Genomic DNA, 22,976 nt, shown 5'->3' with positions numbered 1-22,976 from the left:
TCGTCTTCCTGTGATAATTTATCTCGGGTTGTCGACATCCTAAACGTCAGTTGTCATCTTCCTGTGATAATTTATCTCGGGAAGTCGACATTCTAAAAGAAGAATGTCGTCTTCCTGTGATAATTTATCTCGGAATGTCGATATCCCAAAAGTAGGATGTCGTCTTGCTGTGATAATTTATCTCGGGAAGTCGACATCCTAAAATTAGGATGTCGTCTTCCTGTGATAACTTATCTCGGGAATTAAGTTGACATCCCGAAAGTAGGATTTCTTTTGTTGAAAGGATTTTACTTGTATACGTTTTGTTAACTAGTATTACATTTCCAACAATATTTATAATATTCATGGTCATAAACTACGTTAAACTAAAATAATGGACGAAACAAAATGTCCCACGTAAAACTCCATAAGGTTTGGAACATAATGGTCCCGCAAGTTCAAATACACGCGAGACTTGCTTAGTCTACACAGAAGGTAACAAATAATTTATTACAAGCAAATGCAATCGTACAATAATAGAAAACAAAAACTAAAAACCAATGCAAAACACATGTAGGGGATGGAGGGGCCCATAAAAAGCAAACCTTAACGAGTACGGACCCCCTCCCCCCTTTTTTGTAACGAAGAAAGCAATGTAAGCAGTTCTATTTAGTGGGTGTAATCTTATGTAGCGGCAAAACAATTCAAAATTACAGGAAGAACAAACACAAAAACAGTTAGCGTAAAATAAAACTTAACCATATATTTAAATGAAACAGATAAACAAAATACCCAAAATAAATACTAGAGAAATTGGGCCCCACAACTCTTGCTGGGAAAAAAACCATGTCGAAATATACCATTGTTATCCATTAGAGACGTTTTGTAGTCACCTTGGTTGGGGAGCGAGGACGATTGCACTTTTGGTATTGTCATTGTTAAACTCCGGTTCCATTGTGTGCTGTCTGTTTACCCTCAACGCATAGATTTTCTTGTGAATAGTAGCTGTGTATGATTCATGGTTCGCTGAATAATGTGGCGATAACAAACTTTTATCCTTTTGATCACCATCAGCCCCATGTATAATAAACTTCAACGGCTGACGATTGCACTTTTGGTATTGTCATTGTTAAACTCCGGTTCCATTGTGTGCTGTCTGTTACCCTCCACACATAGATTTTCTTGTGAATAGTAGCTGTGTATGATTCATGGTTCGCTGAATAATGTGGCAATAACAAACTTTTATCATTTTGAACTGAATGCTTGATTTATTATCTAGAGGTCAATGCTTGAGGCCAGTAAGAGTATTGTGCACGTACACCATGTAGTTTTTGTTGGACACCGTTTGCTAACAGCCATTTATGTTACCCTTTGAAATGAAATCAGAAAATTTATAAGTTTGCTTGTTGCATAAAATTAAATTGAAGATGATGCCTGAATTGATTTTTTCAATCAGAGTTGGACTCTAGACTGACGTGTTGGACTCCTTGAACACTCCAAGTGGTTCAATAGGTAGTGCAATTCCAATACTTATGCTGATGTTCTCATGATGTCAGCATCAACAGGAAGTTCCAACAACTTTGTCCCCTTGTACAATTAAATATGCAAATATGGGTCACGTGGTAAATTAATTACGATTTTTAATTTTTTTGGGGGTCGGTGGTTTGATGTTTGATCTAGTACAAGTTGATTTCACAGAACTCTTAACCACCAAACTCTGCGCTTATGATCACCATTTGTCGCTTACTGTGTGTTTAAACATCATCGTGTCATGCATGCACACAGGTTATGTTGGGCTAACATTTGAGAAAAAGAAAAGGCAACACTATCGATATAAAGATAAGAATCAAACTTAAATATTACAAAAAGAAATATATTTTTAGTTTTGGGGGATAAAAAAATATTGATTTCTGACGGAGATTCGAACTCGCAATTCTCAGATGTGTAGTCGCGACTGATGACCACTAGGCTAGAAGGGCACGATGTAAAAATGGTGGGTTTTTACATGTGTGCATCAACAGAGGGGATTATGATCCGGCGAAATAATTCTCGTTTCATGATTTTGCGACCATTGTCACTAAATATGAACTGCTAACGCCTATAACTATTAAGTAGGGTTGACGACGACGTCGATGTCGTCAAAAACCCCTATCTAATTACGCACGTTCGTTTTAACGAAAACCCATGCACAGAGTAATTGGTCCAGAACGCGGTTAGAAAAACAAGGACAAATTTAACGCACGTTCTAACGAAAATCCTAAACCTCCGTACGTTGTGCGTGTACAGAGTAATGTGTCCAGAACGCAGGTAGGAAACAAAATTAATAGTATAGACTCCTCTCAAGAAGTCAACAACTCATCGAGGTACATACTGTGTTGTATTACCGAAGAGAATGTTTCACAATAACATGAAAGTGACTGCATCAAGTTTACAAATTAAAAATTCAAATGAAGACCACGTGGTTAATTAATTAAGAATGTTAACACTTTTTTATTAGAGTAAAGCTTATGTTCTAAGCTTCAATTTGATATATGATTTAACTCTTTTATCCTTATACTTTAGGAGACGGAGCCTGAACAAAAATGCTGTACAAACGCAATGGGGTTTTAGGCGGAAACAAATAATAATAATAATAATAAAAATAATAAAAATCTCGACGAAAACAATACCTGTTCCGACGGTAGGTCGGAACAGCTAATTATCAATTCTCGTTGTCGAGAATTACGGATTTATTTTAAACAGTACATGTCATGACACGCCGAAACGTGCGGAAACAAGGGTGGGCTTTCCCCGTTATTTTCTCCCGACTCTGATGAACGATTGAGCCTAAATTTTCATATGTTTTATTGTTTATATCAGTTGTGATACACGAAGTGTGGGCCCTTGGACAATACTGTTTACCAAAAGTGTCCAATGGCTTTAAGGCATCAATTAAAATGTTACTTTTTATGGAGTAACAAGTAAACTAGTTCACTTCTGACTTCATTTAAAAAAAAGTGAAATATGTGATAATAAATCATTTATTAGTTCAGCATGATAAAAAAACCTAAGTTGCCACAACACCCCTGACATTCAGCGAACCATGAATCTCTAGTATGCACAATAATGTGTTGTGTTTTTTTTTGTTTTTTTATATAAGAGGTATTAGACAGCACAGAATGGAATCAAGTTTAGTGCCAGTTAGAACGGGTCAAACCATCCATCGACGCGCTTGGTACATACTGTCTAGACGGTATATTTTTATTGGTGTAATGATAGTTGTGTCATCAGCCAATAAACCATTGCAAGCTTTCATGCAACACGGCTAGATGAACTTTTACTTTCCAGAAATACTACCAAAATGTGCAAATTAGTCATCTCCTTTTTCAGTATAGCGCCCCCACTTGACAAGTATAGTTCCCGTTTGTCGAGACGGTGCGGTGGTGGAAGTAGAGACTGGACCCTCGTATTTATCCGTAAGGATAAATACAGTGTTTTTCATCAGAACCAGTGATTTCATTTGATATAACCATTTCATTATGCTTTTAATAATTTTGTTTGATTGGTCCGAGGTGACGTTTGGCAGCTGCACCAGCGTTCGTCTGCATAAATGAATTAGATGAAAGGTGAAGATAGACGTGGATTGAGGGCTGGATGCCCCTCTCTGGCGGTAATCACGAGCCTGGAAGTGTAACGTCAGATGTTCAGACTAGTAGCAGTACAGTTTGCAACCTCTCTCGGATATCTATAATATTGTTTAGTTGTTTCAAGGTAAAGCTGAAGATTTGTTGTTTAAGGTCAAATGTTGATATAAAAGTCAATAACACGTAAATTTAAGGTAGATTTAAAGGAACATAGTTCATCACAAGAAAACTGAATTTAGGTTAAGTCAGAATTAAAAATTTCTTCCACATCACAGTCTCAGAGTAATAAAGAGGGCGCCTTTCAAAATGGCGATATAAACAAGGCCCTGGAAGCAGTGACACTTTGAAATTGCCACTGTCGTAGTGCTTTTCAATGGGGAATGTTTTTGTTTTTTCTAAATCCATTAAAATAATTGTTTGAGGATGGCAGTTTTAAAGTGCAGGAAAAATGTGCCCTGAACGGCAGAACAGTTTGCAATGAATCATCATCAAATCAAATCAATAAAACATTTATTTCCACATTCACATCTCATGGAGGCATCATCCTAAAAGCCGAGGCTTGTGGCGGATGTGCCCGTTACAAGATTACAGAACAAAACAGGAATACAGGGTATTTTATGTATTTTAATAAAATACTGTCTAGACAGAATGCTAGGACTCATCAAGAGGAACCTGAGACAGTGCCACCCAAGATTGAAAGAGCAAGCCTACATCTCCCTTGTAAGACCAAACCTTGAATACTGCTCTACTGTCTGGAACCCCCATCACCAAACTACCATCAACCAGGTTGAAGCCATTCAGAAGAGGGCAGCCAGATTTGTGTTGAACATCTATGATCGGACCGAGAGTATAACAACAATCCTACAAAATCTACAATGGGCTTCACTTCAATCCAGAAGGGAAGCGGCTATGAAAATTATTGACAGAAATAATGTAGCAAGACATTGAAATGAAGAGCATATCAGTCGTTTTGTATAAAACAAATCGGTGCAACTCAAATTTTAAAAAGAGAAATTACACAGCTGGAATGAGGGTCAGTTCATAGTAGATGGACTTTTTGTTATTGACTAACGCTAGCCTGGCGTTCGAGGCACCACACCCACGAAAAACAGCAAGCTGCCACATCAGTGGATGGTGTCATCGTCATCGGGCAACCATCATGTTTAATGGTTTGTTTTTTCGTAACGTGGGTTTTGGACTACCGGTGAAAATCGCTGTATTCTGACTGGACTAGGTACGATCCGGTCTCGCTTTTAACATTTCCAGGAAGAAAATTAAATAATCTATCCGTGTATATTATTTTGTACTGTTGCCGACATTCGTGACGGTACAATCTGTCGTGTTTTTGTGACTTGTTTTCTTTCTATTTGAGGCAATTTTGTACGTACAAATTTATCTTTTTAAAATTAGAGTTGCACCGAATTTTTCAGACAAAACGACTGATATGCTTTTTATTTCAATGTACTGCTACATTATTTCTATCAATACTTTTCAGATAAGGCCGAAAAGACCTGAATTTCAGAAGCCCTTCGGACTAATTATATATTCTACCGAGGTCACGCATGAAAAACCACACCAACCCCTGCAGATAAAACCGGGCAATTGATAAGTTCACGCAATTGGGTTGCGGGTAGACTGGTGTTGGAATCCGATCAGCCTTGTGTTTCAGTGAGTTCAAATATCAAAATATCAATAAGGATGTCATTGTTGAAACAAAAGTTCTATAGTCGAAGATTTCCCGGCCCAACTGGATGAAAGTGTTTTGATGTTGTTTTTGTTCTTCCTATTTAGTTCCACTCAGGGTCATACAACTTTTCATAAACAATTATTGAAATAGTAAGATTTAGCTAAGTTTGTGGTCAATGACGCTACGGGGTCACCAGAGGTCAAATTCAAAGTGCCTCCACATCTTAAAAATTGCTATTAGTGGGCTTATCTGCTGCACTTAAAGTGCCATACTAGGTTTTTTTCTCAAGTTACACACCAGTGGTATATTACAATTAATCGCAATATTACTCTGTGTTTTCGGAAAATGTGATATTTTAACATATTGCTTTTGTAAAGTTTTTTGGTTTTACTAAACTTGTCACCAGTCTTCGAGTGTACTCGGCTGTGGATAGAGCGCCACACAGTTCGTTACCATTCAAAGGTCATTGCAACTTTCTCTAATGATGCGCACTGATATGAGTTCGACTTGTTTAACAAGAGCAAACGACGGTGCACTAAATAATCACAAACCTATACTTGCTTCTGCGAGAGTTTGTTTTGGTTCCACCTGGCAAAAATGTAAACAGTCCTTGGCCAGGCCAGGTTGAGTTGATAGGCAAGACACGATTCACGACGTCACAGGTCTAGCTCAGGGTCAAGCAAAAGTTCTTGGAAATTCTGCTACGCATCTACATACCACACCTGAACACGAGTGACGGAAGGAAGGCAGCGTTTCTAAGGCCCGTAAGATCATTGGTTCTTTATTTGGAACTGCGTTGTGAGGTAAGTTTTGTCTGGTCCCATAATGCTGTTACTCTTTGGACGAGAAGGAGATTGTAAAACTCAAATAGTTTGATTCTGCCTGGGAATTATTCCAGAGAGTTTACAGTTCCTGTTTGGAAATAATTATAGAAATATACGCCACATTCATGACTAATTATGTACCACCATCATTTAGTGACTTTGCTTGCACAATCAAGCAGCTAAATACGACAGCACATTTACTTTCATTTGTGTTGGGAAAAAGTTGAATTTATTTTTGTTTGTATATGTGTTGGGTGGTTGTGGCTGTGTTACCGTGGATGGACCAAAAGCTTCATAGAGTAATTCATTTTAGACATTTGTTGCACTTTAATAATACACACGTCATTCAACTTAGCTCAAAGAACAAAATGGTAAAAAAAACAACTAATAAAAGAAATCAAGGTTAACGATCTTGTCGAGACAATCACTTTTTTGTTTTGCCTAAATTCGGCGTGCACGTCGTGCTAGATGCTTATTCCAGTGGTTGTGAGCTAAATAAAAACATGTGGATTCTGGTCTGTAAATAAACATTCTTCTTCCTCTCGATCTTGACATTTTTTTCTCTGACGATGTTTTGTCATAAACATGTACAGTGAGTTTCACAGCCTGGTAATACACTTAATATTTGTACGATCATTGTAAATCCCGATATTTATTGTCTCGTTAATTACTTTGTGCGTAATAGTAGTTATTTTATTTGTTTAGGTTGGTTGTAATTAGGCCTAATTACTGTCATGTTTTGCTTGGAATAAATACATTGTCTGTTGTTACGTGAGTCAGTTTTTATTATTTCTTAATTTCATTTCAACCTCCCTGGATGTCAGTTATAGTATAGACAACTTAATGAACAAAATCAAGTGATGCAGAGCTAGAACTGATCATATAATCATATTGTGCAACTATAAATTCATGACGTGTGACGGTCACCAAACCGTGTCTTATTGGCGCCAAAACACGCAACTATCATAAATCATGGAGGGCGACTATAACGAATTAAATGTCCAGTCGTCCGTCCATACTGCTTAAAGGCAACGGACCTTATTGGTAAACACTCAAAATGATCATAGCATAACAACTATAACTTGTAACGAGCAATGGAAAGCTGTCGATAGTATAAAACATTGCGAGAACGGCATTCTTTAAAGTAACTTAGTGTTTTGTAGAAAGAGATCATTTCTCACACATGATAAATACTTAAAATCTTCAGACGATCATTTGATCCCAATTTTAACAGAATTGATTTTGTGTACACATAGGTTGATAGATACACCAACATGAGAATACTGGTCTTTGACATTAAAAAGCAGTCCAACGCACTTTAACAATAATCAACCCAAGCTCATTTGCAACCATCGTCCATGGTTTATTGGACCGTAGAGCTGTAGATGGGCCCTGTCATCGAAAAAGGTTTGCACTCATGCCACATGAACAAAAACACGATTTGCTTCGTCGTGGAGGTAATCTGAAACCGTTTTGTTACCTTCGCGGTTAACCTTGTTTACAAAAAGAATCAACTTTTGACACTCCGGGTCATTTTCAATTCAATTCAATTCAAAAATGGTTTATTAAAACATGACTCGCAGTTAAAAAACTGAATTGCACATGTTACATCATTATATGTTAAAAAAATTACATCAAGTAGAAGTTAACAAAGAAAAGGACATCAAATAAAAATAATTATTATATACATTGGTAAAAAAAAAACCAGTAGGCACAATTCTTATAATTATATACACACATAACTATATTAAAAGCCATTTAACAGACTGACGATTTGAGGAATTGCACTTTGTTTGTAGCGAACTGTTTTACATCTGGGTGGGTCATATTTGTTGGTGTGTCTTAAATTGATCTGACAGTTTCTATGGGGAGGTAGCCAATTTCTACACATGTGATGGGATTCGATTGAATAAGCAAAATCGCTACACAGTTTGTTTTTTATGTTTGTGTGCAGTATTTCCACATAAACATTAGTACAAAAGTATGCATGTTACGTGGAAACAGAAGTTAAACCCCCAAAAGAATAATCCTTTTATAAATATGGCATGTAGTATTGATAAAAACATCAAACATTAGCAAGACTGCAATTTTGTTTATAGCGTTCTTGACATAAATCCAGGCATGTTACATGAATCAAATTCTCATGTAATAATATTAAAGAAAGTTGTAAAATAATAATAAGACAATTATTTATTTTCCATTTCTTCAACATGTATGAACACGTTGCCTGTAGTTATTAACAACGTAATACAGCGGCCAACTTAACCACAATGTCCCTAAGCGTCAATAGGCCTACGTTGTAATGGGGAACTTTGGAACGCTAGGTGGCAGCAAACTTCCCAGTTAAATTTGCATTGTTTACGTAGTTCAGCCGTCGATTTCACCAAACTCTTTCTTACTTAGGATTAATCTTATGACTTAGGACGAGTCCCAACCCTGCACTGTAGCATGCAGACCTTAAGATTAATCCTAAGTTAGGACGAGTTACTCGTCCTAACTCGAGATAAGACGAGTCCTAACTCTTTGTGAAATCGACGGCTGGGCATGCGCACAAAACAATGAATTAACCTGGTACGTCTGCAGCCACATTACCACTCTCCATCGGGGCCAAGTAATACTGAAACCATACTGAAACACACTCATCCACTCTCCATCGGGGCCAAGTAATACTGAAACCATGCTGAAACACACTCATCCACTCTCCATCGGGGCCAATTAATACTGAAACCATGCTGAAACACACTCATCCACTCTCCATCGGGGCCAAGTAATACTGAAACCATGCTGAAACACACTCATCCACTCTCCATCGGGGCCAAGTAATACTGAAACCATGCTGAAACACACTCATCCACTCTCCATCGGGGCCAAGTAATACTGAAACCATACTGAAACACACTCATCCACTCTCCATCGGGGCCAAGTAATACTGAAACCATACTGAAACACACTCATCCACTCTCCATCGGGGCCAAGTAATACTGAAACCATGCTGAAACACACTCATCCACTCTCCATCGGGGCCAATTAATACTGAAACCATGCTGAAACACACTCATCCACTCTCCATCGGGGCCAAGTAATACTGAAACCATGCTGAAACACACTCATCCACTCTCCATCGGGGCCAAGTAATACTGAAACCATGCTGAAACACACTCATCCACTCTCCATCGGGGCCAAGTAATACTGAAACCATGCTGAAACACACTCATCCACTCTCCATCGGGGCCAATTAATACTGAAACCATGCTGAAACACACTCATCCACTCTCCATCGGGGCCAAGTAATACTGAAACCATACTGAAACACACTCATCCACTCTCCATCGGGGCCAAGTAATACTGAAACCATACTGAAACACACTCATCCACTCTCCATCGGGGCCAATTAATACTGAAACCATGCTGAAACACACTCATCCACTCTCCATCGGGGCCAAGTAATACTGAAACCATGCTGAAACACACTCTTAATGCTGTTCTCACACTGTGGCTAATGTTCTTGCGAATTATGAATATTTTAATTTCGCTGTGAATTCGCCTATCAAAATTGCGATTGGATAGTGAATACTTTCATATCAGTCTCACCCCTCGATCGTCCTCGGTCGGCCTTCTCCTTACCAATATCTTACGAATGCTATACCAACGCTTGCTAATGCTTGCCAATGCCTTTGCGAACGTTACTAACGCTTACGCACGCATTACCAACGTTACCAATGGCTTACCAATGATTACGAAAATCGGCGAATGACCGTCTTCACAACATTCGCTAAAATTTAGAAAGCGCTTACAAAAATGACCGATCTTCGTAAGGAGGTGAAGATTAACATTCCGAATTTATAACCAACGCTTACGAAGAAAAAGCGTGCGTATATGCGTAAGTTATCGGAAAGGAGAGGTTGAGGAACGACCGAAAACAATATTATCCACTATCCAATCGCCACTTTGGGGCGAATTAATCGCGAATTTCAAATATTCATATTATTCGCAAGAATATTCGCCACAGTGTGAGAGTAGCATCACATAAACCCAATCACTCGTGGGTGACGAGAAGCTAGTCTAGCTGATTTCTTGCTCAAAGACAGCTTTCAGAACTTCAGAGTCTCATCAACATTATTAGCACTTTAATAACTTTACAAAAGTGGAACCACTTATTAAAATGATTAAACAATAAAATGATATCTCAAAAATAAACACGTTCGGTTTGCAGAAGAACATAATTATTTAAGTCTTGTGACGACACAAACTGGTTTTCGTCGTTTTGACACAACACGACGGCTTAATAATTGACAATTCTTTTAGACGTCGGTTCAATGTGTTTTTATTTGTAAGGCGGAATGGTCTTTACTCCTAGAAAATAACTCTCCAGAAGTAAAACGAAAACAGAAAAAAATCCCTATCTAGAATTCTGATCTGCATGATCAGTTGAGCTTTGAAAATAAACTCTGTACACGGGGCTGTCTATTTTCTCACGGTCTCGCGTTAACCTTTAATCTAGGGTATGATGTCACTCAACACAAAAGCGAATCCCATGTAGGGTTTAAGGGCAATAGGTTAAATCACTTAAAGGTGATCTCCATCCCAGGGGACAAGTTCGCCAAATAAATCCTTGAATTACATCCAATTATCGACTGGAACTGACATGAAATAATGTTTGGCAATGTTAATTTGAGACATAGAGAAAAAGCAAATGTTTGTTTGTGATTACAAGAAAAGAAAAACAAATAGAATGTTTGTTTTTTCACTTTGTTTGAAGTTACTTAAAACAAAAAGTTTATAGTCAATCAATACCAGATCCCCGAATCAATATATCAGAAATAATCAAAGGGTGTTATTGCGGAGCGGTAGCACCGCTCTCAAGTTCTGGTGGTTTAGTCAGCGAGGTTTGGGTTCGAATCCCGGTCATCTCACTTGTCCTTGAGCAAAACACTTCACTATAGTTGCTTCTCTTCACCCAGGGGTATAAAACTTAATGGACCATGCGAGGGTAGATGTTGACATTGTGTTCGAAAAAAACGTAAAGTCACCCGGAAATAGTTTTTTTATTTTTTCCAAACATAAGAGTATGTTTAGTAACAATAAAACAAATTTTTTTAGTAATTGTTTAGTTGTCACGATTTATATGTTTAAAAAATAGTTAAAGTTGTTTGGGGGTTGACTCCGCCTACCCATTTTGTGACGTCAATCGAGGCAGACTTTGCCTTGATGCGTAGAGTAAACACACGTGCAAACTACATGCAAGTCCAAGTCATTGAGTTTGCACGTTTCGAAAAAGTTGTTTTCTTGCATTTTTTTCCGGCAATGCCGACCAAGTGTATTGCTGCTGGATGCAGCAAAACAACTAAAGATGGGGGTAAGTCTGCATGGCTGGTCAGACTCACAAGAGCAATAGTCCGGTCTGACGTCTTTTTCAGCACTGTTCAGAATTTTCTCTTCAAATATCGCGCCTCGATTGACGTCACGAGCAGCGCCCTTTCGGGTCCGGGCCTACTATTAAATGTGTTAATAAGATAAGAACAATTTTGTTAGAACCTCAGTTAACTGTTTATTCACATTCCACACAACAAAACACATAATATTCGTGACAAAAGCTTTACTTTGACAAAATAACACTTCCAGGTGACTTTAAAGGCGCCACGGCAGCTCGGGATGTATACTCCTCATGAGAAGACATAAGACATAAGACAACTTTATTGATCTCCAAAAGAAGAAATTGCATTGCTCACACAAGTTTTTAAAAACACACCAAATATAAAAATGTAACAACAGGCATGTACAAAAGGGAGCTCAGAGGGAGCTAAGAGGGAGCTCAGAGGGAGCTCAGAGGGAGCTCAGAGGGAGCTCAGAGGGAGCTCAGAGGGAGCTCAGAGGGAGCTCAGAGGGAGCTCAGAGGGAGCTCAGAGGGAGCTCAGAACAAGTTACATGAATTGTATTTGCCCAATGACAGGGCACTATGTAAAAATGCGTATTTTGAATGCGCTACACTTAAAAGTTGGTAATAGGCCTATTATTAGTTATTATTATAATTTATGTCTTAAATGTTTCACACTAATTGTTACAAATGAGGATATGGCCGACACGTATTAAAGGTTTACCTCTTCAATTCATAGAAAACACTGAAAGTGTTGGATGTAAATATTTTAAGGCTTTTAAAGAAAACATAAACAAACATTACGTTGACATCTACTCTAACTGGCAAAGTTTCAACATGTTCAGTTTGTTTTAAACAAGTGTTTCCCCGGATGGCCGATAAACTGAGCAAGGTCAAGGTGAACATTTACAGATCCTACCAAACACCTCTCACCTTTATTCAATTTCATCTACATATCCAAAAACGCAAGTTCTTGATACCTAAAGTCCAGACAAAACTCACAAAGTTTACCACCATCTTCAATAAAAAGAGCAATGTGTACTTCCTTTATGGCAAACCTTCAGAGCGAAATGGTGGTAATAAAAAAACAAATGAGGGAGGTGGGCTGCCTCACTTTTATTCAAAGGGAAACCTTCACTGAAGTTGAATTCCGAACAGTCAAATAATTGTTTGAAACATTATTTTCAGTTGCAAGCTCAGTATGAAGAAAACAGTAAGTATCCTGGCACTGTGTATGCTTCTCAGCGTGACGTCATCAGCAGACAGTAACTACCACAACACCTGTTTATTAAATCCAGGGGTGGGCGTACAGAACAGGCGTCAAGGTAACTAAGCAAGACATTATCCCAAGTATTAATCGGACAAAAATTATGGAAGGACGACCACAAAATTTTCAGTGAATATATTGACGTCAGATCTATATCGTTGTGGCTTTACTTATTGTCTTTGTTCAGAAAGTACTGTTGTTTTACGAGATTGATTCTTATTATTGTTATCAACCAATGTTTGTCATCTACTTTGACAATGACAACAACGGCAATGATTTCTTTAATTTCCTTAATGTTGTACACACAAAAGACAGTTTATCCTATCTGAAGTTGAAAAGAGATCACGTGACCGTATAAAGGATTCAAACTGCCTCTAGCTACCGGGGAATCTCGGTGGCCTAGTATTGCAAAGGACGTGGGTTCGAATCCAACACGACTATAAACTGTGCCTGTAATTTTCTTTCACTGAACTCGGATAATAGTACTGCGTTAAATAATGCTACGCATGTTGGTGTGAGGGAGAACTAAAACTAATATAGAAGACTTTCTGGGACGATAGGTGGCAGCAGACTTACCGGGTAAAGCCATTGTTCTCAGAATTATGCGCATGTTCAGAACTTTGTAAACAATGGAAATTTACCCGGTAAGTCTGCTGCCACCTAGCGTTGGAATCTCTCCCATACGGCTAGGAGTGTTTTAGACTGGGTCCCTATCTTTATCCGCAAGGATAAAGACAGGTCCCTGCTGGCAGATCCAGTGATTCCATTGGACACATTGATATCATATAAACGTGCAGTGACATGAGCTTTCCATATGCCCAAAAAGTACACTGCTGTCACGTCTGCAAAATAACTTGACTGCGTATCTCTATGTGAAATGACTGAGGTCAAAGGTGAATACACACGCCAGTCTGGAGGCAGGTCTCTGGCGTTCTTCACGAGCCTCGAAGTGTGTCGTCAGATGTTCAGGCTAGGAGTGTTTAAACACGGCCTGAGAAAAATGAGTCAAAAGAGGGCGCAATTATCACTTACACGAAGTTGGCACCTTTTTTGATGTTTTAAAGGATTCCCGTTTTTGTATCGATTCAGAAGAAAATAAATTCCCCATTGAAAGCAAGCACTACGACAGTGAAAATTTCGATGTACATGAACACAATTGCATCCCGTTGTGGCGGGTGTCTGTCCAAGACTTTGGCGGAAGATGACCTGTCGCTGTATTAGCTTTTATGGCTCTGCTTACACAATATAATTACGGCTCTGCTTACACAATATAATTATGTGCTTACGGCACCCTGCAAAAACACTTGATACTGTGGACCATAAGCCTAAAATTTGGCGTTAAGCAACGCCGTGAAACTGGGCCCAGATGGGTATAGTCCAGCTGCTAAGGCCCATATGTGGACAAATTGTGCACTTTGTGGTAAAAGTATGAAACTTCCTACAGTTGTTACATACACCCTAAAGATCATTTTAAGACTTGGACCCATCTTGGATCTCACCCATTTTAGGGGTGGGGCTACGTTTTAAGAAAGTGGGGGGTAACAAATTTAATATGTCAGTTTTGACTATTTGAAAAACAATTCTGCTCATTTTTTTTAGACTAAAATACATGATAACAGTTCAATAATTATTTGAAAATTAATAACTGTCTTGAATTCTGCCCATTTTGTGGGCGGAGTCATATTTTTAAGAAAGAAGGGGGTAAAAAATGTAATAATGTTAATTTTGATTAAGTTTGCTTTTCTCTGCTCATTTTTTTTTAGACTAAAATACATAATAACAGTTTAATAATTATTTAAAAATTAGTAACTGTCTTGAATTCTGCCCCTTAGTGGGCGGAGTCGTATTTTTAAGAAAGTGGGGGGTAAAAAATGTAACATGTTAATTTTTACTAAATTTGCTTTTCTCTGCTCATTCTTTTAGCTTTTAGACTAAAATACATAATAACAGTAAAATAGTTATTTAAAAATTAATAACTGTCTTTATTCCTGCCCCTTTTGTGGGGGGAGTCACATTTTTTTAAAGTGGGGATAAAATAAAACATGCCATTCTAGCCCCTTGATTGTTGTACTGATACATGCAAAACCGTGTAAAAACATGTATAGACATTTAATTACAATATTTCTACATTTTCAGTATGCACTACATAGTTGTTTGCAGTAACAGCGTTTACAATTTACTCACAGCACTTCTTTGCTCCCTCTTGAGAGTAAAGGATTGGGTGCTAAACAAATCGAACCAGCAGTGATGCCTTAATGTTGAGTATTCTTATACAGTTTTTGCCTCTCCAAATTCCCACAAGAGCTCATTCGAACTGATGATGTGGCCCGACTCTACCCATCAGCCCCCAAAATGCTATACAGATACCTCAACCAGCAACACCCAAGCATCAAGTTCACCGTGTTCACCATGGGACAAGGGCAGTCTGGCAATAGCTGTCTATGCCTGATCCCCACCACAAAGAAACAAGACAACACCCTCCACCACAGTTTCCAATGAAAAATAACCACCATTGACCGTTGTACACCAGTTCTTCTTTCATTACCCTAGCATCTAAACACACCCTCTTGTTCAAGGTTCCTACAACTTGTGTCTATGGTGTTCAATATATAGGACAGGATAGCCTTTGTCGGAGTTGTGAGTTGGTCTGTTGGAGTTGTGGGTTTGCCAGTCTGAGTGATTCAATGCCGCCGTTCTGCTTTCTTTTGTCATGTCGCTCGCCTGGCTGACAACACCCCAGCTAAAAACGCTCTTTGCATCGCCAGCAAATCCAGGGGAGGCCTAGCACCAGCTCCTGGCTGGAAAATATCCAGAGGCCGTCCAAGATCATCTTGGGGTAAACGACTGCCTGGCCTAGTGAAATCGACCACAAAGCTCTATAGGACGTGGACACAGGAGATCGGTGCGACTGACCTTTGCTGTCTCTGCAGTTGATTAATTGAGTCAGAGTGAAGAGAAATGGCTAGTTGGAGTGACGAGTTCAGGAACCGGTTCAGGAGGTACATTTTGCCATTGGGAAGGTCTATCCCCGGGAACTGGATGGTGCGATCCTTTTTCATCAGGAACTTGTGTCGACCTTGCCACTGCGTGCGCCGCTCTTCTGCTTTAGCTTTAGAGAACCATCACTGATATGGCACACTCTCTTTGGATCATCTGAACAGGGAAATTTGCCTTTACTCAGGACTGGTAGCCAATCAGTCTTTGTGCAGCTAACAGCACCAGCGATGGTCCTCACGGTGCTGTTCAATTGAATATCGAGTAGGCTTGAGAGTTTCTCCAAACGGGATCACAATACTCAGCCCCCAGTGGCAGATAGCTAGCGCCGATGAGCAAAGTGTTTCGGCATTTGCTACCAAGAATTTACCAGTGAGATTGTGGATCATATTGTTTCTGGTCCCAATTTTGACAGTCACCTTCTGCAGAGGAGTTTTAAAGGCAATTGTAGGGTCACCGCAATGGTATGGACAGCTACAGTTTCAACCAGATTAACACCACCAAGCCGCCCCAAACTTAACTATATGTTCCCATACCCAAGGTCAACCACATACCACTACTCACTTTCTTCCGTGTATGTTCCATCAAGCAGGCATAAGGCCAATATACCCTCCGCTCACAAGAAACTTCATCATAAAACGAGGGATTCTTTAACCGACCACCGAATTGACTATAGTGCTGCAGAGCTCATCACTCTCATTCAGCCTTTTATCTCTGTAATCGAGAAGCCAAATGCCAACTGAACGTCTCCTGGTCTGGGGCTCTTCTTGAAAACTGTGACCATACAGTGTATCTAGGTGTCACCCTAGACCGCTGCCTCTCCTTTAAGACCCATGTTGCGAAGACCAAAGCCAAAGTCTGTGCAAGAAACAACATTGTCAGCAAACTTACTGGAACAAGATGGAGTGCCAGCCCAGACATTCTTCGATCAACAGCCTTAGCCCTTTGTTTTTCATCTGCAGAGTATGCGTGCCCAGTCTGGGAAAGATCTACCCACGCTAAGAAGATTGATCCAGCCATCAATGCTACATACCGACTCATCACTGGATGCCTCAGACCAACACCAACTGATAGCCTGTACAAACTTTCTGGTATAGCCAGACGACGAGCGAAACCCTCCATTCAGCCACACACCTGCTAAGAATAGACTCGGGCCAGGAAAAGCTTCCTCAACAAAGTCAAACCAAGTGCAGAAGCCGGGGCTCTTCGAACTGCCATGTGACATGAGAGACTTGGTAAACTTCCACCTAGAACATCCATGGACATACGTGCTTCGGAAGAACTCCCCCCTGATGCTGACTCAGGTTGGACTGAATAGAAGTCCCTCAACAGACTTGGAACATCAACTGGCCGGTGCAACGTGTCTCTCAAGAAGTGGGGGTATCTAGACTCTGAAGACGTTACCTGCATATGTAAGACAGAGCCACAAACTATGGAGCAGGAATACAGAACAGAGGACCTTGCAGAGTACAACGATCTTGCTAGGAACTGTGTCCAGTTCTAGCTGAAACACAATATATAGTGTGTGTGGACACGATAAGAAGAACAAGAAGCCTTGGCACCGCGAATGCATTAGAGGACATTGAAGTTACCAGCAGGACACCCTTCTTCAAAACATCTGCCTCCACCTAAGTGACATTTGGCTCCTACTCTTCCTGACCAATGGATATCGACCCTCTATCCACAGCACATTTCCTAAACCCCCATTAACTTGGGTCGTACTGGTAGATTTCAATGGCCTCTCTAATGGCCTCATCAAATACCAACTCACCACTTTTCCTTTTCCCTGTACATGTTACCTATTTCAGTATTCCGACATGTATGCTACAGATCAGTGATCATTCCAACACATCCCAACCGAATAACTACACTGTATGAGTGGATTCTTCGCCATATGTTTAACTGCAAACCTGTCTCAAAATTGCAAAAAAAAACTGCTAATATAAATGTTACTTATTGTTCTGGCCTGCATGGCATGGTGCCAGATCACACTGTGCGGGTATACTGGTGTGATTTGAGAGCTTGAGTTTGCCATAGCCATAGTATACATAACCGACGATTTTACAGTACATGTATGTCTGATGTCATTACTATGACAGAGTATCAGATTTTGCCGGCCCAGGACATACTTTTATTCCTGTATTGTTGATGAGATTGTTGGCTGCTTGTGCATTCTTGGCTGTATTACACATGTGTAATTTAGCGAACCCTCGTTTATTACTCTGGCCCCGCCCACAAAAGAGGGGATAAATAAAGAAACTATTTAAACTCATGGAAAAAATGTATTCTTTTATAGTATTTCTATTCAAATAACATAAATCAGCTTAAAAAAACAATTAAAAAACAGTAATAGTTCACTAAAGATAACACTTTGTTTTAAAAACGCCCACTTTTAGAAATATTGAAACTCCGCCCACAAAAGGGCCTTTTTTTTTACTAATTTATGTTTTAACTCATAATTATGATTTTCAAGTTTATATTTCTGGTCAAAAGAACAACAAAAAATTTATTCTAAGTATGATTTTGCCCAATATTTATATCAAAGACCCCCTTTTTATGCAAATGAAGCTCTGCCCCTAAATAGGCGAGACCTAAGGTGGGTCCCGGTCTTAAATTGATTATTAGCCCAATACCAACCATCATAGCAAATTTCATGCTTTTACCACAAAGTGCACAATTGTTCACCTTAGCAGCTGCACTAGTACTGTTGATGATGTCAACAACAGTAAACCTTGTCGGCGAAACCATTAGTTCGTTTGTAGGCTATTTAAATTAATTTGTTTGGTCATAATTATTTTAAAGGAAAGGTTAAAGGCCACGCCCGTGGCTCGTCAAGTCGACATTGTCGTATCGGCTGCACGAGGCACTATACACCAGTATGTGGAAGTGACGAAGCAACGTACGGGAACGAGTGTGCATTATGTGCAGCCGCTTGTGAAAACAACGCCCTCTATCTTGCCTGCAGGGGAGAGTGTCCGTGTGACGTCACCAGTGGGGATCAACATCACCAGCGGGGCGATCCGGGGATTTTGACTGATAATCCGGGCAGTCGAGCTGAAAGTGTTGTGCCTGAGGATGTTTCTGGGCACCAGAGGCCACCGTCGAAGCAAGGTGGACCAAGGAAACTAAAGAAAAACCCCAACCCAGGTTAGTAATAACTATATTCATTAGGAAATAACACCAAATTAATAATGGGCAGCTTGCTCTTACTGTCACTGTATAGCCATATCTCAGTAACTCGTTTGATGCAACAGTTCAGTGCAGCCAATCAACATTGCTATCAAAATATACTTCAACAAAACATACTCGCCCCCAAAAACCGCTATCCATACTTTGAGTTCTAATAATGGAGCTCAAGTTGCCCACCTTGTTGCGGCGATTGTACGATCTATGGAGAATAAACTAGTTTCCTTTTGGAGGAGGACGTGATTTTTACACTCTATAATACATTACTGTATCTAATTATGTTTCATTACATTCGTGGCTAGACGGTGCGCGCCAATATTGGACTTATTATATAAGCCATCTGCTACATTTTGGTAATCTTCAAATAGTCTGACATGTCGTAGTTTATGTCCCCTTCTTATAACCAGCGTTTATCACTGCCAGTAAGCAACTGGCTGATTAAGCATTTTGTTTTAGTTTTTATTTCTAATGCGTATTTGTAATTAGTTAAAATCCTGTTTACGATTAACGAAACATAACGGTTGAATTGAGTGGTCATACCTGGGCAAGGTCGTGTACCCGCTGGATGTGTTACATTGCAGACTGGTCCGCTGTTTTTCAAGGGAAATTCCCGTTGGCTCCGTACAGCCTATATTTTGTTCATTTTTTGGTATGCCAACAAAATGTGAAGTTGAATTGAAAACGAGCCGTAGTCTTTCGTGTAGTTGTTTGACACCTGACCCTATGTCCGTGCAAATATTGGGGTCATAAAATGTACATGGGTCATTCCATGTCAGACCAACGCACTTTTTTACCTCATGTCTTCCGATTTTGATAAAAATTGCTGTGCTTGTAGGTCCTAATGAGCAATGAATGCACACTTTCCATGTGGTCAGGGCAGAAACCACTAAAATCTGACATTTTTAGGGTAAAATACCATTTTTTTGGTAAAAATATGTCATAACCATGTCAATAATCATGCTCAAATCAGTTCTTTTGTCAAAAATAAATTTTCTAAAATGTAGGTCACTGTAATCTTTAATATGTTATCGTGACCTTTGACCCAGTTTTTGAAATAATGTATCATTCCAAAAATCAATGAAATAAAAATCTCTTGATAGAGCATGTCTTCCTCTATCAGAATCCACTAAGAAACAGTTGGGCTCTTCTAAATTTACAAGTTTATGAAAATTTTCGTACAAGTCACTATGATCTTTAATTGTTATCGTGACCTTTGACCCAGTTTTTGAAATAACGCATCATTCCAAAAGTCAATGAAATGAAAATCACCTGATAGAGCATGTCATCCTCTATCAGAATCCACTAAGAAACAACTGGGCTCTTCAAAATTTACAACTTTCAGACTATTTTTGTGCAGTTGGTAGGTTACAAATTAGTCAATTTATACAGGTACTTTACTTTATAAATAAATAAAAATAAAAAACTGTCCAAAGTTACTAAAATTGTTATTGTTTGGGATTTTTTCATGTTGAGGGCTGATGTGGTCTAACCAGAATCATACTTTAAAATACCAGCAGTGACGCACCCAGGATTTAATTTGGGTTGTGGGTGGAGGGGGGTGGGGGGAGGGCATTTTTCTGAAACAAAATTGTTTCCAAGATGGTAAACAAAAAATGTCACCATGCTGCAACTCTGACTTCATCGGAAGGTTAGCATGCCTTTTCGTGTGCTATACGGTTAAATGGAAATCGCACAGTTAGCACAAAATCTGCTGCTGAGCAGCTCTATTAAAATGGGCACTGAAGTCAGAGTTGCAGCATGGTGAACAAATTGTTCTTGAGAATTTTTCAGAAAGTTACTATGCATTAATTTGTGGTTCAAAATTCATAACAGGGGGTTAAAGTAAGACTGCATAAGTTTGTGATCTACTGAAGAAAGGCAGACAGCTTCTCCATCTCAACCTTTATGTAATCTCTAACTGGGATCACTAATAATCACAGTGGTGCACCCGAAAGGGGGGGGGGACGATGGGTCTGGGGGATTGATCCCAGCCCCTCCAAGGTATTCAATTTGTTTGTTTGATTTGTTTTGATTTTTTGTTTTACAATCTTCGAAAGAAATGTTTGGGGAAAATATGGCCCACCCCCCAAAAATAATAAATCCTGGGTGTGTCACTGCTGATAGTTTAAATTCTGATTCTGGTTAAACCACATCAGCCCTCAACAAGAAACAAATCGCAAACCACGAACACTTTAAGTAACTTTAGAAACAGAAGAGTGAGGTTTGTTGATGGATTTATTATGTAAAGTATATACATTGACTAGTTTGTGACCTAACAACTGTACAAAAATAGTAATAAAATTGTAAATTTTGAAGAGCCCAGTTGTTTCTTGGTTGATTGTGATAGAGGAAAACATGTTCTATCAAGTGATTTTTATTTCATTGATTTTTGGAATGATACATTATTTCAAAAACTGGGTCAAAGGTCACGATAACATATTAAAGATTACAGTGACCTACATTTCAGAAAATTTATTTTTGACAAAGGAACTGATTTGAGCATGCAATTTTCATCATTTTGATACCAAATTTGCATATATGTGATGAGAATTGACATGGTTATGACATATTTTTACCAAAAAGGTGGTATTTTACCCTAAAAATGTCAGATTTTAGTGGTTTCTGCCCTGACCACATGGAAAGTCCGATCGGGCAAAAAATTGCTGTGCATTCATTGCTCATAAGGACCTACAATCACAGCAATTTTTATCAAAATCGGAAGACATGAGGTAAAAAAGTGCGTTGGTCTGACATGGAATGACCCACATGTGTTTAACATTATTAACGAAAGGCTGAACAAGTCAACTTCGCACAGTCTTGTGTGTGTGAGTATGCGGGGTTTTACGTTGGCTCTGCTGCTGCATAGAGTATGGACAGTCTGTCCTTACTCTATGGCTGCATATTGCCAGTAATGTTTTTCACAACAAGATTGATTTATCATCGCAAGAGCCACGTCACAGACCTACATAAATATTCTCATCCCGCCGTTTTACTGCATGCTGGGAACGTTTTGTGCTGCGCTAATTCGATTGATTGTTTTGTACGGTCGTGACTTCTGAATTAAACTTTGCCAACGTGTTTCTTCTTAATATATTAGTAAATATATTATTATCATTTTCAAACAGTTATCATCATAACAGATACAGAGTTGAACATTAGATCTGGAAACGTCATTGCTGGCACTCTCAACCATATGACCCTTGACCTTCACGCACAAGTTGCCTCCGAGAGTAACCCAGTCTCCCAGTCCTCACTATGGAAGGTCGAGTTATACTTCAGAAGAAGAGGCAAGTCTAAAACCGGGGTTGTCAATCAAGCTTTAAGCCCCGCCCAATCTGACGCGTCTCTTGATGTAGGACAACCTATTTACATCCGGGGTATTGAGTATGAGCTGGACCTGCGCGACAAGACATGCTCAGATATCAAGGAAATCTGCGCGTTCATTAAGCATCAAAAGACTGAAGGTCGTAGGGCAAAGGTCATAGGGAAGCCAACAAAGAAATCACTGCGCCATTGCACAAAGGTCAAATGTTCTTCGAGTACCTAACTTCTATCAAAGGTTATTTGCATGATTGTGTATGGCTTTTTTAAGCCAATCAGCAGCCAGCCCAATATCGTGGCTATGCTCACTGCTCTCTGTATGTAAAGCATTTTAACCGTAAGTCCAGCATGTTGCAGTAAGGCGCCCAGCACTTGCACGCCTTAATTGGTGTATGCAGATACAATGGCTGGCAAACGCCATAGATTTGTGCACTTCAATATCAGCTGACACACAATGGGAGACTTTCTGGGACGATAGAGGGCAGCAGACTTACCGGGTAAATCCATTGTTCTCAGAATTATGCGCATGTTCAGTGACATGGACCTTATTGCAGATAGCAAAAATCCGACGTCCCGCAAAGGATTGTGGGAGATATTTGGCACCTCCAGTTATACGGTCGTCACGTAACGTGTTCTACAAAGTTTTTTTGTAAACAATAAGTTTGTAAACATTGACATTGTGGTGGACGGTCATGCTTCTGTGGCGGAAGACAGTTTCACC

General features: G+C 39.4%; 1 protein-coding gene across 1 annotated transcript; it reads left to right on the top strand.

Moving 5' to 3' along the window:
• Positions 1-5,786: 5,786 nt before the first annotated feature.
• On the top strand, positions 5,787-22,707 carry LOC117302284. The gene is made up of 4 exons (XM_033786157.1): positions 5,787-6,092; positions 12,676-12,812; positions 18,551-18,895; positions 22,060-22,707. Exons 2-4 carry the CDS (start codon positions 12,689-12,691, stop codon positions 22,479-22,481), a joined length of 891 nt encoding a protein of 296 aa, XP_033642048.1. The 5' UTR covers positions 5,787-6,092; positions 12,676-12,688; the 3' UTR covers positions 22,482-22,707.
• Positions 22,708-22,976: the final 269 nt, after the last annotated feature.

Source organism: Asterias rubens, chromosome 18 (genome assembly GCF_902459465.1).
Source record: "Asterias rubens chromosome 18, eAstRub1.3, whole genome shotgun sequence".
NCBI classification, from domain to species: Eukaryota; Metazoa; Echinodermata; class Asteroidea; order Forcipulatida; family Asteriidae; genus Asterias; species Asterias rubens.
Note: the sequence above shows the minus strand (reverse complement) of the source record. Positions and strands in the feature narration are given on the sequence as shown.